This window comes from Nuphar pumila, chromosome 4 (assembly GCF_984573655.1).
Source record: "Nuphar pumila chromosome 4, dmNupPumi1.hap1.1, whole genome shotgun sequence".
NCBI lineage: Eukaryota > Viridiplantae > Streptophyta > Magnoliopsida > Nymphaeales > Nymphaeaceae > Nuphar > Nuphar pumila.
This window is the reverse complement of record NC_143252.1, coordinates 145,749,997-145,766,109: the sequence shown is the minus strand read 5'-3', so window position 1 is coordinate 145,766,109 and position 16,113 is coordinate 145,749,997. Positions and strand designations below refer to the sequence as shown.

The 16,113-nt window shown below is 39.4% G+C and overlaps 2 protein-coding genes and 1 pseudogene across 2 annotated transcripts in view; 1 reads left to right on the top strand and 2 right to left on the bottom strand.

Annotated features, from left to right (window-relative positions):
* The window catches only part of LOC149841529 (tubulin-tyrosine ligase), a 30,784-nt gene extending 30,418 nt beyond the window's left edge, over window positions 1-366 (bottom strand). Inside the window, exon 1 of the mRNA XM_090003891.1 lies at window positions 39-366. Within this exon, the coding sequence (XP_089860017.1) occupies window positions 39-305 (267 nt within the window). The 5' untranslated portion in view covers window positions 306-366. The remainder of the gene's footprint in view (window positions 1-38) is intronic.
* A 1,690-nt stretch (window positions 367-2,056) lies between these two features.
* On the top strand, window positions 2,057-8,392 carry LOC149841528 (transcription initiation factor TFIID subunit 9-like; annotated as a pseudogene).
* A 169-nt stretch (window positions 8,393-8,561) lies between these two features.
* LOC149841527 (putative GTP diphosphokinase RSH2, chloroplastic) overlaps window positions 8,562-16,113 on the bottom strand; it is a 58,528-nt gene continuing 50,976 nt past the window's right edge. Inside the window, exons 3-6 of the mRNA XM_090003884.1 lie at window positions 9,776-10,236; window positions 9,551-9,709; window positions 9,121-9,472; window positions 8,562-9,025 (exon numbers count right to left, since the gene is read on the bottom strand). Of these exons, the coding sequence (XP_089860010.1) occupies window positions 8,747-9,025; window positions 9,121-9,472; window positions 9,551-9,709; window positions 9,776-10,236 (1,251 nt within the window). The 3' untranslated portion in view covers window positions 8,562-8,746. The remainder of the gene's footprint in view (window positions 9,026-9,120; window positions 9,473-9,550; window positions 9,710-9,775; window positions 10,237-16,113) is intronic.

Genomic DNA, 16,113 nt, shown 5'->3' with positions numbered 1-16,113 from the left:
CGCCCTAAACAGACGGCTTCCCCTTTTCAGGTTCTGACCTGTTTCCGGGTATCTGGAAGACGGAAGCTCCAGGCGTGATCGACCAGGAAGACGTGGGATTCCTTCTTCATCGACTCCGCAGAGAGGACGAGGCGCCTCAGCCGCACGTTTTCGCATGCCTCGATCCGGAAGAAATCCCCGCCGTCGAACGTTTCGGAAGAGAGCTTGAGGAAGAGCTCGTGGCAGAGGCACGATGGGACGCCCGAGGATGCCAAAAGGAGACCGTGAACTCTCATAAATTCATCGAAATCTTTGATCACCGCCATCGCCGCCTATGCGCAGCTCTCTATCTGAGCTCGTTTGGAGGGAGAACGGCGGGAGAGCATCCCTTGTAGAAACTACGACGACCACCACCGACGACTAAAGGGCTTAAGGGCTTAGTGACAAACGTTAAAAACGGCAAAATATCGTTTTTAAAAAGCTCGCGAGAATATGAAAATTTTTCATAAATCTCGCGCTTTTTTTTGGCAATCAGAAAAATAAATTTAAAAATATAAAAAATATTTTTTATAAGAAAATATTATTAAATTTTATTTAAAAATAAAAACACATGGTTTTTTCAGGATAAATAGCTATTTAAATCGTACATATCACATTTAAATCTCAGTATTTATGTTTTTCATAAATCTCACGATATTTTGAAAATCTTGCAAGAAATTGTTTTTGTAAACTTTCAAGCAATATATCACGATATTATCATGATATTTTTCATAAATCTCGCAGTATGCTATAGGGTGCCAACGGGTTGAGTTTGGTTTAGACCCATATGAAGCCAAACGTAGATCATAATTTTTGTATGGTATTGAGTCTAGATTCAAATCTAATCGAGTCTATTGTAAAAAAAATCATATCCAGACCTGATAAAAACTACATGAAGCAGACCAGGACCATACCTGATAAAATAATATTTTTATCATTTTTATATTAAAAAATTGTGAGTCTTAATCAAAACTCGGTTCAGTCCTTGTCTAGTATAAAATTTCATAAACTATACCTAGATTCATGTATTAATAGACCCGAGTCTTAATCGAGTCTTCTTATTTGTCACCATACTCGGATCCTATATGATTTGGTCAGGGTTGAATCTCGGTAAACTTGATAGAGCAGAGAGAAATGGGTACATATCGGGTTGATCAAAACCCGATCATTGGTTCTAGACTTAAAAATGAGATTAGAGTGTTCTAGACTTTAATGGGGAATTGAGAGAGAGAGAGAGTCGAAAGAAACATTAACATTACTTAGGTAGGGGATCAACAAAAAGTTGAGCTTGCGAAAAAAAAAAAAAAAAACAAAGGGCCGAAAGCACGAAGGCAAGACATAAAAATAGGAGAACACGGTGGAAGAGAAGGCGGCAGAAGGGAGTGGATAACATAGGAGGAGAGACGCAGAATTGTGTACACGTCAACCAAGATGCAATGGACGAGCTTATTGAAAGCATTCAAAATTTGACTGAAGATCGCATTGTTGTGAGTCATCCACACAGCTCACCAAGAAGTAAGAAGCCAAGTTCTCTAGATCAACCGCCACTGCTTGCAACTGCGAGTTCGCGGCGGATCTCACGGAAGGTCGAGCGCAAAGGATTCTTGTCTCATGATTACTTCAGGCTGATTTCACGTACTTTTAAAGAGATCCACAAAGATTGAAAAGACCCAAAACATATGGTAGGTGAATTCCTTCGCCGCTTGACAAAGGATGCACCTACTCAAATACTCAAAACTCACCTTTTAAAAGAAGTTGTTCCTCCGTACCTTATCGTATAAAATTAACCAGGTTAAAAACTGAGAGCAAAAAGTTGTCTCATTTGCCCATAAAAAATGCGCATAAAGCCAATTAGCCTAAGGAAGAAGAAGAGATCGATCAAGAGTTTTGGTGCACAAAACACCGCTAGACGCAATTGCTCATTGCAAAAACTGCGCTTCAAGACTGGGATCACCAGCTTTCGCAGGGACGAAAGACTGGCCCTACATGCGACGCATGATCACGAAGACACTACTGAGAGAGAGAGAGGGGAGGGGTTATGGCAGAGGAAGAGAAGCCGAGGGACGCGAAGATCGTGAAGACTACTGAATTCGATGGGCATCGAACGATACGAGCCCAAGGTCATCCACCAGTTGCTAGAGCTGTGGTACAGGTACGTGGCCGACATCCTCACCGACGCACAGACCTACTCGGAGCATGCTGTCAAGCCTTCTATTGACTGCTACGAAGTCAAGGTCAACTTCAGCTTCTCGCAGCCGCCCCACGCGAGAGGTAATGCTTCTCTTCCTCCGCAGACAAGGTAGTCATTTTTTGTGGGGTTTTTCATTCTCAAGAGATCTAGGGTTTGCGTTTACTGTTGGATCACATTTTGGATCACACAGTTTCACAATCATCATCATAATATAAAACATGATATAAATCATAATATGCAACATAATACAAATCATGATTTTCAGTAGATCGAAACAGAAACAGGGAGCAGGCATGTCGGGCTCCGCATAACACCAAAATCCAGACACAAGCAAATAGACAAACAGATGCAAGGAACATAATAGAAACAACAAAGACATGTTTAGATTATGTAAAAGGCTAAGGCGTACAAAAGTACTCCCCTTAAAGAAGATTCGCCCCCACATACACTGCAATCAGGGTCCGACGTCCTTCCCCCAGGATACAATAGCCTCGACGATCAGACCGGTGCACTCTGACGGATCGTCCTTCGAAAACAACCTCCATGAACCGAAGTTGCAGAAAACCCCTTTTGGGATAACTCAGAAAAGAGAGAGAGCAACAGGGAAAGAGAAAACCGCAAAGCTCTTCTTCAGAAATCAGTGTGTCTAAGATTTGTCGTAACCCCAGCCCTAACCACGCTTTTATAACCCACGAACGGTTACAAAGCGTGGAAGGAACCCGTTACAAAATTCGAGGAGACGTGACCCGTTAACGGAAATCGAAGAGTCAAGATCCGTTAAAGGAATTTGAAGAGCCATAACGGGCATGGACTATGAGGAGTCGTGACCTGTTAGCATTTCTCATAACCCGTTAAAGTATCCAAATATCCATAGAAACTTTGAGCAAAAAGATACTTTGGTCTTGATTGGATATGACCCTAAAGGGCCAATTACCCGAACCTGAACCTGAACCCGAGCCCGGGCCCAGCTCGGCTCGGCACGACATGGCACGACACGACGGGTGGAAGCGTGTGCGCGTGTGTGTGATAGTCATCCCAACCTCTTGTTCTCAGGAACAAGTGTAAGAGTTTACATGTGGGTTATAAAGCCCACAACAAACTCAAACACCATCAATATGGGACTATTCCACGTCATCAAAACCACTTTTTCCAAAAAAAAGGAAAACAACCCACGTTTCATATTTGAATTCTCTCTTCCCTTCTTACACCTAACATTCTCCCACAAATTCAAAGAATGAAACGGAAGGAAACATGATGCAAGATAAGACAATCTGCAACATGACATATCATGCTTTCAGCAATGGTACCTTCCGGTTTGAACCACTACCTTAGTTGACTAACTTTACTCCCACATGAACGAAGTGAACTGAAGTCTTGAACTTGAACCTTAGGTGTAGGAGTGTCCATTAGCAACAACATGATAAAGGTTGTGGTTGTAATTTTTAGGAGCGACGCGTTAAAGGCCATGCGCTCGAATTTTATTTCATGAGTGACTTCGGGAATAACCCAGTTCTTTAAACTGCGACCACACAATCACACTCACATAGGTGGGCTTTTCCAGAGATGCACTGCTAACATCTCGCCTAGAAGGCTTTGAACCCATTTAGAGTTTTAACTCTTCCTTAACATGCAGCTACAACACCTTTCCAGAGTAATCATGGAAACAGACACAAATACATAGTATCTCATAAATAAGGTGTTATCCAGTTCACCCTACATCTTGTTATTACCATATTGAACCCACTTTGTGGGATCTCCACTCAGATAGGTTGGGTTGCTACTGCAGATGAACTACTGATGGGTTTCAGTCACATCCCCTCTCTGGATTTTAAGACCAATGACTTATCTAGTCCTTTTGTTAATGGATCAGTTGTGTTCTATTTAAATCCAACATAGTCTATAACAACCACTAACTGAGACACCAATTCCCTTACAGACTTTATTCTGACTTGGATATGTCTCCTCTGCTTTTGGTCATATTTTGTGTTTTTAATCTTTGCAATAGTGGCCATATTGTCACAATGCACAAATATAACAGGAATTGGTTTGCTCATTAAAGGAAGTTTCTCAGGAAGTCCCTTCAACCATTCAACTTCCAATCCTGTGATATCTAAAGCACAGAGTTCAGCCTCAAAAGTAGATCGAGACAAGATGGTCTGCTTTACTGATCTTTAGGTGACTGCGCCGCCACCCAAGGTAAATACATACCCTGTCACGCCATAACTCTCAGAGTTCATGGCTATCCAGCTCGTATCACTATATCCCTCCAGAACTGCAAGGAATCTCTTGTAATGCAAACTCAAGGAAATGGTTCCTTTCAGGTATCTAAGTACCCTGTCCAATGCTTTCCAATGAGTGCGATTTGGACAACTTGTGTATCTACTTAATTTTTTCACGGAGAACAAAATATCCGGTCTCATGCAATTTGCAAGATACATCAAACTTCTAATAATTTGGGAATACCTCAATTGAGACGCATGAACACCAGTCGTATTCTTATAAAGAAGAATAGAATGGTCATATGGAGTTGCTACAGATCTCTCTTGGTTATAGCCAAATTTCTCAACAAAGTAAAATTGAGAAATGACTAGCCCCTCAGCCGAACGAGTCAGCTTTAAGCCTAAAATCACATTTGCAACACTCATATCCTTCATATCAAACTTACTACTAAGAAACGACTTTGTCTTATTCACAATTCCTATATTGGAACCAAACAATAGAATATCATCTACATACAAGCATAAAATAATATAACCATCACTTTTAACTTTGCAATAAACACATTTATCAGATTCATTGACAACAAAGTCAAATGATAAAATAATATTATCAAACTTTTCATGCCATTGTTTAGGGGCTTGTTTTAGTCTATATAATGACTTAACAAGTCTACAAACTTTATTTTCATTACTAGTAGCCAGATAACCCTCAGGTTGATCCATATAGATTTCTTCTTCAAGATCGCCATGCAAAAAGGTAGTCTTCACATCCATTTGATGGACTGCGAGATCATAAATGGAAGTCAGTGCAATAAGCACTCTAATTATGGTCATCCGGAGAATAGGTATCAAAATAGTCTATTCCCTCCTTTTGTTTGAACCCCTTGGCAACCAGTTAAAGAATCCAAATATCCACAAAAACTTTAAGCAAAAAGATAATTTGGTCTTCATTGGATATGGCCCTAAAGGGCCAATTACCCAAACCCAAACTGGCTCGGCTCGGCGGGCGGGCACGCGCATGTGCGTGGCAGTCATCCCAACCTCTTGTTCTCAGGAACAAGTGTAAGAGTTTACATGTGGGTTATAAAGCCCACAACAAACTCAAACACCATCAATATGGGACTATTCCACGTCATCAAAACCACTTTTTCCAAAAAGAAGAAAAACAACCCCCGCTTCATATTTGAATTCTCTCTTCCCTTCCTTCTTACACCTAACATTTACAACTAGGGGAAGAAATCTTTTCTTCTTTTCCTTTTCTCACTATTGCTTTTGTCGAATCTTCTGTTGAAAAGTTAGGTTAAAACGTTTTCTTTTAATAACGGCATTGAATTTTTGAGAGAGAGAAAGAGGGATATAGTTGTGATCAATGTTGAATTTGATTCTAAAGGGTGTCATGTATTTCATGCTACCGTTAATTAGAACACTTAAGAGAGGGTGGTCAAATCAAACTGATATTTACTTACTTCAAAGAAGAATAAAGAAGAATTAGAGCTTCAACTCTTTGATTTCTTGGTCCCGCCACTATCATCCTCTTCTTTGTTTCCGTTATCATGCACAACAAAGCAGTCAAGATTTCAAAGGCTATGCTTTTAGCTCATCAATCGTTAACTTTAGAGCTGCCAGTTGCATGGATGGTGTGCCAACTCTTTTCTCCATATACCTTCCTCCCTGAAATGTATAATTAAACTTGCATAGTTGCCTGAGCCCTATTATTGGGAAGGTAAAAAATAAATAAACTCAGGCTCTCCTAGTGACTTGCTTAAAACACTTGGTTTTCAATTAATTTTCTCTTTGTTTGGTATTTGGCCAAAAATCTTACTGTTATGTGATATATAATCATTCACCTAATGCTTTTAGAATATGGAGGGTTTGTGGTTATGAGCTCATAATCACTGTCAATCACAAGAACAAGGCATGACATGGACATGCTTGGTGCAAGACACATAATTTTCAAAATTAGGGTATAACAGTTCTGAGGCAATATGAGTGATAAATTGAAGTGTGGTATCCATCTTGAGTTGGGACAGAATTGATTGGAGTATCCAACATGGGTTTTTCTGTGTGCATCAATGGTTATGGTGTATCCAATATTTATGTTGGTGTCATGTTGTGTTCGACGCGGAGCACATGCAGGCTAAGTGAGAAGCATGTCTGACATAGATAGTGTCTTATGTTCATATCCATATTCAATTGTGTTGACATGAGCTATGAGGCATGTCACTGGCTGTTGTAGAAGGGGGGAGGGATTCTTGCTTACACATGGATTATCTGTAATTCTTGTTCTGGTGCGTGGTCTAGAGTTACCTTCTTGTCAGGAGGACCCTTCCGACCATCGAGCAGAACACAAACTTGTAAAGACAATATGGGTCACTTTGGTTTCATATTTGGATATGTGCTTCTTCGCCTTGAAGCCAATACAGAATGGCGGTAATCTGTCATTGAAATAAACCTTGCAAAACTTTTCAGTTTAGCATTCTGGAAAGAGGATGTTTATGCAGCCACCACGTTATTTTAGGTCTGTTTTTTTAATTTTTGGGTTATGATGGTGACAGATTGTTTTCTTCTTTATTGGGCTAGTGATACAAATGTGCCTTCGACCAATGTTCTATTAGCTGGCTAATAAAGCATATATCAATGGTTTTGCAAAATACGATATATGAAACCACAAATAGACCATGATACATACTCAAATTTCTACCTAGAACCTCTAATATTTACAGTTGGCAATTTTGTAGATTTTAGGATACAGTGCAACAAAGAGGGAGGGTTTACATGTGTCAACAGACTTTGTTGTGGATGGTTTTTTAATCACAAAAGTCTCATACATTTCTGCAGGTTAGCAAAACTTCTGTTGTACTGGTCTTCTGACTGCAACTTCGCTCTCAGAAAATCATTTTCCTGTATTTTGCGAAACCTAGATATCAGGTTTTCAAGAGTGGGAAGCACTTGTTTCTTTTCAAACCTATTTAAAAATGAATTGCACGTTTGTGTGCGGAACCTAGTTAATTTTCAGTGTTTTCTCTTCCATGCTTTAGTAAATAAATTATGACATAATTATGTCGCTCATCTTAGAATGAATGGTGGGCTCTGCTTTTATGCTATTACATATTTTTGCTTTTATGAGTGTAGCTGAGATGCGGATGCTTAGATGGATGTGTGGAAATACAATAAAAGATAAGATTCGGAACGAAGAGATACGTAAGAAGGTAGGTGTTGCACCCATTGAGAATAAGATGCGAGAGAATCGTTTACGGTGGTTTGGACATATTCGGCGAAGGCCTAATGATGCTCCAGTTAGAAGGTTGGAGAAATGGGAAAATATATTAGTTAAAAGAGGTAGGGGTAGGCCTAGGAAGACTTGGATGGAGATGATAGGAAAGGATATGAATGCTTTGAACCTCACCGAGGACATGGCGTTGGATAGAAATGATTGGAGGAAAAGGATTCATGTGGAAGACCCAAAATGAATTTCTTTTTTGGTTCATATCGCTGACCCCAATTGTTTTGGGATGAAGGCGTAGTTGTTGTTGTTGTTGTATGGATTCTTGCAATGTCTGTTATTTAAACCCATGAAGAAGAGAAACATGCGGTTATTAAGCTGCTTTAATTTCTCAGGTCCTCCTTGAGTTGGCCAGGAACAGGAACAAGATCCCTTTGCCAAAATCCATTCCAGGGCCAGGCATTCCCTTGCCTCCCGAACATGACACTCTTAATCAGTCCAAACTACCAGCCTGCTCTTCCCAGAAAGCAGCCCAATCAGACTGTTGAAGAGACATTAGAAGAAGATGATGCAGCAAAAATCAATGCTACCAATCAGAATATCCCACAGGTCCAAAGGATAGAACAACAATAATCTCTTCAGAAAGTCTCCTTTCCTCTTGCTGGGAAACGCGTTAAATGAACCTCATCTATTGTGGTTGTAGGTTTTTTTTTTCCTTCTAAATAGATTTGAAACGGACAAGAAGGGACATAAAATCTCTGGAGACGTGCTCTTTGTGCTTTTTATGGCATGCCATATGATTATATCCACTATCCACTAAATTCATTGCACAATCTTCCTCTTTTGATATCTTATGCAAATAAGGGAAATATGGTTTTATACCAGTTCTCTGTATGCAGACAAGAAAAGAGAAAAGAACATGCATTTTTTGAGGAATGAATTGCTGATACATTTTGGAGTCACAAATGGAGACCCAAGGTTACACATGAGATCAATTAGCCCACACCTAGCCCGTACATTTCCCATACACCCCACCTGTACACGTATACATGCCTATACTTGAGAAAATATATACAAAAAAAGTAACAAGGGTGGTCATATTCTCGCCATTCCACTCCTGCTAAAAGATAGATCCCTATCAAACATGCGACGGATTTCTTCTCTACACTCTGTCAAAGATTTATCCAGTATCGATGGAGTCAGCTCCACCACATCCCCCATCTTCAATTTGCGATGGGGATCACCCACCGGCAGTCCGTTCAGTCTTGGCCGCAACTCCTCCTTAACAGGGAACCCGTAAGCTGAGCTGTCCTGCCCAACTCTTCCCAGTAAATCCATCACCATAGAGTTGGCTGCAAACTCCTGCACAGACATCTGAAGCACGCACGCACACACTGAGTCAATCATTTAGTTTGCAAAGGACTAAACAGAGAGAATCTTATATAGGCAAAAGTGGAAAGGCACCGGACCTTGTCGTTTTCCAGCACAATCACAAAAAAAGACCCATCTTGTTGCCTGCCAGGGACGCATGAGTATGGACAGTCATCGGAATGAGAAGGGAAGGGGCAAGGTGGCCTGATCGAATCCCCATCAAGCAAAGCAGCAGGGCCTCGGCTCGCTGCCTCACATTGCCAGGTTACAACCCATCTTGCCCATTCCACCATCTGAAGCACAAAGGAGGGATGCTTGCAGTCCCCTTCCTTGTATCTCCAGTGAGCGGCAAAGCCAAACTCAGATTGCAGATGCATCTCCCTGGTCCGAATCTGAACTTCCAATGGCACCATGTCTTCCCCCATTACGACCGTGTGCAGAGACCGGTACCTGTCTAAGAAAAGCATGCTCAGAGGAGGCTACCTGAACCAGGGGTCAGCAAAAGTTTGTTCCATTGTAAGCACGTACCCGTTAAATTTCGGATGGGAAATGTAGTCCTTGAGCTTCCCGGGTACTTGGGGCCACAATTGATGAACAATGCGGAGGGCAGTAAAGCAGTCACTCTCGTTTTCCACTATCAACCGCAAGCCGTGAATATCATGAATTTCATCCATCCTAAGCTTCTTCCTGCACGCACAAGCAACCATCATCAGGACCATGAGAGAGAGAGAGAGAGAGAGAGAGAGAGCATACTTCAACATCTTCGAGTAGATGCTGTATAAGCTTTTATGCCGCCCCGATAGTACATGATAAGAAACTGCCTCCTTTTTCAACGCTGAGCCAAGTTCCTCGATGGCAGAAGCAATTGTCACTTCTCTAAATGGCTTGACAAGTTTGGAAGAAAGCTCATCGTGTTTTACAGGGTTAAGATGTTTGAAGCACAGGTTCTCCAACTGCTCCTTCCATGTGGAGATCCCCAGTCGGTTGGCTAATGGAGTGAAGATCTGCAAAGTTTCCTTAGCAAACCTTTGTTGCTTGGAGAACGTAAGCGCATCCAATGTCATCATGTTATGCAGTCTGTCAGCCAGTTTTACTAGAACAGCCCTTGCGTCCACCATGGCAAGGAACACTGTGTGCAGCCGATCTGCCTCCACGGTCCTGCTAGCAGTATTACTTTCACGAGCAAGCTTGCTCAAGTGGCTTAGCCTCGACACCTGCACATACAACATAGCAAATAAACTGAATCTCTTGTTTAATATCCTACAGCAATAAAACTTAAATTCCAACTATCTAGTTTACATGGCAGCTGAAATTGTGTTATTATGTGTTTACAACTTTACAGTGCAAAGATTAGAGACAATGTCTCCAGGTTCCTTGAAGACCAAACCAATGTTGTATCATACAGTATCGTACGATATGTATAGTAACTATGGCCTAACTCGAAAAGATACATACTCGTGTATCGTATCCATATCAATTGTATTATATCGTACAATACAAGTTGTATTATGCGATACATGTATGGCACAGTTTTAAAAGGTCGAAAGTTAACTTCTTTATTTTGGCTTTTAAAGACTTCTTCAAAGTCGATTCTCTCATTTATGTAGATGTCTTTAGAGAAGAACCCACACATCCTAAGAGGCATGAGATGGTGAAAGCGATTTGAGGGTCAGTTTGTGTGCAAGGGAGAGGGTTTTGCGGATTTCTCATGTAAGAGTGCATTTTTATCCTTTTTTTCACTCAAGAGAGTGGGCTAAGGTAACAAATCAATATTTTTTGAGTCCCACTATTTTTTTTTTGGAAGATGACATCAGATGATCCAGCATGTCAATAGGACACTCACTTAATGAATAAAAAGCGATTGAAAATCGAGTGCAACTATTGCCATTAGATTTTTTGAGTGGTATCTTTTGGTTAAAGCATCAATTAATTGGGACACATTGTGATGTTGTCGGCTGCATGTCAAGAGATTTTCTGAATGCCGTGAAATGGCGATACCAATAATTACTCACTGGTTTGAGAGAAAAAAGACAAGAAAAAGAGATGAGTGAAGCAAAAATGGGATAAGCACAATCCTATGAGAATGAAGACGAACTCCATACTTCTGACCCTATAACCCCTAGGGTAACATTAGAAGTAGGAAGTTCCGCATCGATGGAGAAAGGTATGACTGATGCTAGTAACATTACTATCACGAGCACAAAAAAAATATGAACAAAAAGAAGAAGATGAGGGAGTTCTTCGAAAGGAGGTAGAGATAAAGGCTCTATTAGGAGTTTTTTAATCTCCTAAGATTGTCACTAGGGCACAAATTGGCATTCGTACTAGTATGACTCCTAAATATTAAGTCGGGCATGCAAACGTCGTGGTTGAAAGATGGTTTTATGATGCCTGCATTCTTTTTAATGCGAAAAAGATGTCATATCCAATATCAGACTTGGATATAAAATGCCTTTATATCATGATTTGAAAGATTTTTTTTTAGATATTAACGTGAATAAAGTGAAGGCATATTCTGATGTGATAAGTCTGTCATTGAGAGAAATTAGGTGTAACATCATAGCTGATGGGTAGACAGAAAAAAATTCAAGGACTTTAATAAATTTTCTTATCTATTGCTCCAAATGAATTATGTTTTTGAATTCAATTGATCTGTCTGATACGTCCAAGACAACATATGTATTGCTCAAAGTATTTGATGAGGTTGTGGAAGAAGTTCAACCTCAAAATATTGTTAAATTTATTACTGATAATGCAATAAATTATAGAGCAACATGTAAAGAATTGACAAAAAATTATGGGTCATTCTTTTGGACTCCGTGTGCTGCACATTTCATATACCTCATACTTGAGGACATCGACAACAACATTGATCTTGCATTACTAAATTATAAGGCAGCAGATAAAGCGCACAATTGAGAATCATTATAACTTTGGTGAAGTTGCTTCAATTGGTTGACAATGAAGATAAACCAGTTATAAGTTATTTCTACGAGGACATCGATAAGGCAAAAGAGGCCATTAGAGATAATTAAAATGAGAAGAAAAAAATGTAAATGCATCATTGATTATAAGTGAACTGGGCAACTTCATCAACCTCTTCATATTGTAGCATATTATTTAAATATTTTATTTAGATACTCCTCTATGTTTAAAATGAACAAAAAAGTTAACACGAGACTTTTGGATTGCATCGAAAGGTTGATCCCTGATTATGACATTCAAGATCAAATTCATAAAGAAATGAAAATTTATGATAACACATTGTATGATATGAAGAGACCTACAACAGTGTGAAACCGTGTCACGATGCGTCCAGGTAATTTATTTTATCTATTTCAATTTTAATTTCATATTATTATTTAATTATTATATTTTGTATGATTGTATCTGTTATTGTCTTATTGATTTCTCATCTTCTTGTTTTTTTTAAACATATAGTGGACCAAGTTTAGTAGTGATGTTCCAAATTTGAGAGATTTTGTCATTCACATTCTTAATCAAACTTATAGTACAAGTGGATGCAAGAAAAACTTGAGCATCTTTGAGTAAATCTATACAAAAAAGAGAAACAAATTGGAGCACAAAATGATCAATGACATTGTCTACGTTCACTATAACTTAGTGTTGAGACAGAGGTACATAAAATTATAAAGTTTATTTGTCATTTTCATGTATTTATTTAAAGTTTTTATCATACAAAACTCACAACAACAAACAACAACAACAACAACTACGCCTTCATCCCAAAACAATTGGGGTCAGCGATATGAACCAAAAAAGAAATTCATTTTGGGTCTTCCACATGAATCCTTTTCCTCCAATCATTTCTATCCAACGCCATGTCCTCGGTGAGGTTCAAAGCATTCATATCCTTTCCTATCATCTCCATCCAAGTCTTCCTAGGCCTACCCCGACCTCTTTTAACTAATATATTTTCCCATTTCTCCAACCTTCTAACTGGAGCATCATTAGGCCTTCGCCGAATATGTCCAAACCACCGTAAACGATTCTCTCGCATCTTATTTTCAATGGGTGCAACACCTACCTTCTTACGTATCTCTTCGTTCCGAATCTTATCTTTTATTGTATTTCCACACATCCATCTAAGCATCCGCATCTCAGCTACACTCATTTTTTGAATATGATGTCTCTTGGCAGCCCAACATTCCGTACCATATAGTAAAGCGGGTCTAATAGTCGTCCTATAAAACTTTCCCTTCAACCGCAATGGCATTCTACGATCGCACAGCACTCCAGTAGCACTTTTCCATTTCATCCACCCAACCTTTATCCTATGATTTACATCTCCATCAATTTCTCCATACTTTTGAATGATGGATCCCAAATATTTGAAATAATCATTCACCGGTATATCTTGCTCACCAAGCTTCACTACACTCCCATCACTACTTCGTTGCTTACTAAACCGACATTCCATATATTCAGTCTTACTCTTACTCAACTTAAAACCTCTAGCTTCCAATGTCTGTCTCCATAATTCTAACTTAGCATTAACCCCAGCTCTAGACTCATCAATCAAAACAATATCATCAGCAAACAACATACACCACGGTACATTTTCTTGAATTGATCTCGTAAGCTCATCCATCACTATTGCAAATAGGAAAGGGCTTAAAGCAGATCCTTGATGTAACCCAACCGTTATCGGGAAATTGGTTGTCACCCCTCCACAAGTGCGGACATTGGTTACTACTCCTTCATACATATCTTTAATTATACTAATGTACTTGAGAGAAACACCTTTCTTCATCATTGTCCACCAGAGAACGTCCCTAGGTACTCTATCGTATGCCTTCTCTAAATCAATAAAAACCATATGCAAATCTTTGTTCCTCTCTCTATATCTTTCAATAAGTTGTCTAAGAAGATGTATAGCTTCCATAGTTGATCTTCCAGGCATAAAACCAAATTGATTCTCCGATATCATGACAACCTTCCTCAACCTAGACTCAATCACCTTCTCCCTAAGTTTCATAGTATGACTCATGAGTTTTATACCACGATAGTTTGTGCAATCTTGTATATCACCCTTATTCTTATATAAAGGCACCAAAGTACTCTTCCTCCACTCATTAGGCATCTTATTTGTTCGCCAAATCAAGTTAAAAAGATTTGTCAACCATTCTAAACCTTTCTCTCCCAAGCATTTCCAAGCCTCGATAGGTATACCATCTGGGCCAACTGCCCTTCTTGATTTTATTTTCTTCAAAGCCTCTGCAATTTCTTTCTTTTGAATCTTGCGCATGAAGTCACGATTTATCTCATGAAAAAGAATGGAGAAGTCTCCAAGATCTTGAGCATGACTATCATTAAATAGCTTATCAAAATAATCTTTCCATCTCTCCTTAATCTCCTCATCTTTGACTAAAACCCTTTGCGTTTCATCTTTGATACATCTAACCATACCCAAATCCTTCGATTTCCTATCTCTCATCTTTGCAAGCCTATAAATATCCTTCTCGCCTTCTTTGGTATCCAACTTGTCATAAACCTCCTTATATACCTTAGCCCTCGCGTTTCGAACAACTTTTTTAGCTTCCTTCTTTGCTATCATATACTTCTCCAAATTCTCATTATCACGACTCTTACTTAGATTTCTATAACACTCTCTTTTAACCTTAATAGCTAATTTGACATCCTCGTTCCACCATGATGTATCCTTACCTAGTGGTGCACCGCCTTTAGACTCACCCAATACCTCCTTAGCTACTTTTCTCATACCACCCGCTATCTTATTCCACATTGATTCTGAATCCTCCTCGAGACACCAATCAACTTCCTTAACTACCTGCTCTACAAACATTCCTTGTTTAGCTCCTTTCAGTGCCCACCACTTAATTCTAGGATCTATCCTATGTCTATCCCTTTTGCGGCATTGTCTAATTCTAAGATCTAAAATTAAGACTCTATGTTGTGTAGCTACACTTTCTCCTGGTATAACCTTACAATCGATACAACAACCCCTATCTCTCTTTCTAAGTAGGAAAAAATCTATCTGACTCGTATTAACCCCACTTTTAAATGTTACTAGGTGAGACTCCCTCTTCCTAAACCAAGTGTTTGCTAAGATCATATCATAGGACAAACAAAAATCTAAAATCCTTTCTCCACTTTCATTTCTTTCTCCTATACCATAGCCTCCATGGATATTCTCAAATCCATCCCTACTAATGCCTACATGTCCATTAAGGTCACCGCCGATGAAAAGCTTTTCTCCATAAGATGTCTCTTGTACTACTCCATCTAAATCTTCCCAAAATTGATGCTTAATGGAATCATCTAAACCTACTTGAGGTGCATAAACACTAATAATATTAATAATATCCGTACCTGTAAACACCCCAAATTTTCCTCACTCATTCTCAAACAATCCTCCTTGTTCAGTGCCAACCCTGTCAGGTCAGTGTAGGAGTCAAACCCCGAGTCAGTTTCAGAAAATCACCATTTTACCCTTTTTCACTAGGAAAATTACCATTTTACCCCTAGGTCATCCCGGACCCCAGTCAGTCAGAGTCAACCAAACTTGTTGGTCAGTTCAGAATAGTTAGAATATCAGTCATTTCAAGCTCATCTGAGCTCACAATGAACAGACCATTTTCATTTCTGACCATTCCTGCCAAAATGGGATCATTTCTTTAGAAATGAGCTCATTTCTAACTCAAATCCAAACCAATTGTCTCCGAGTTAGTCATTCCTAGTCAGTCATGTTCCCCAGAGTCTAACTTGAGCTCACCAGAAGTTCAAGCACTCCAGTTTCAGTTCAAAACCATTTCCAAGTGTCTAGGAGCCCATCTTAGTCCATTTTAGCTCTTTCAGCTGAAATTGAGTTGAGTTTAGTCAATTGAGGTAGTGTTTGAGCTTCGATTTTAGTTCATGTCAGTATTATTGACCTTTTTTTTTTAGCTCAAAGCCAGCTCAAGTTCGTAATTCAATTCGCTCCAGTGATCATTCCGTACCATTTCTCTAAAAATGGCAAGTTTTCTTGAAAATTCAGTCGGAAAGGTCAATTGAGTCAGTATCATTGTCAGCTCATTGGAGTTCTGAAACTCTAAAACCTAGCTCAATCT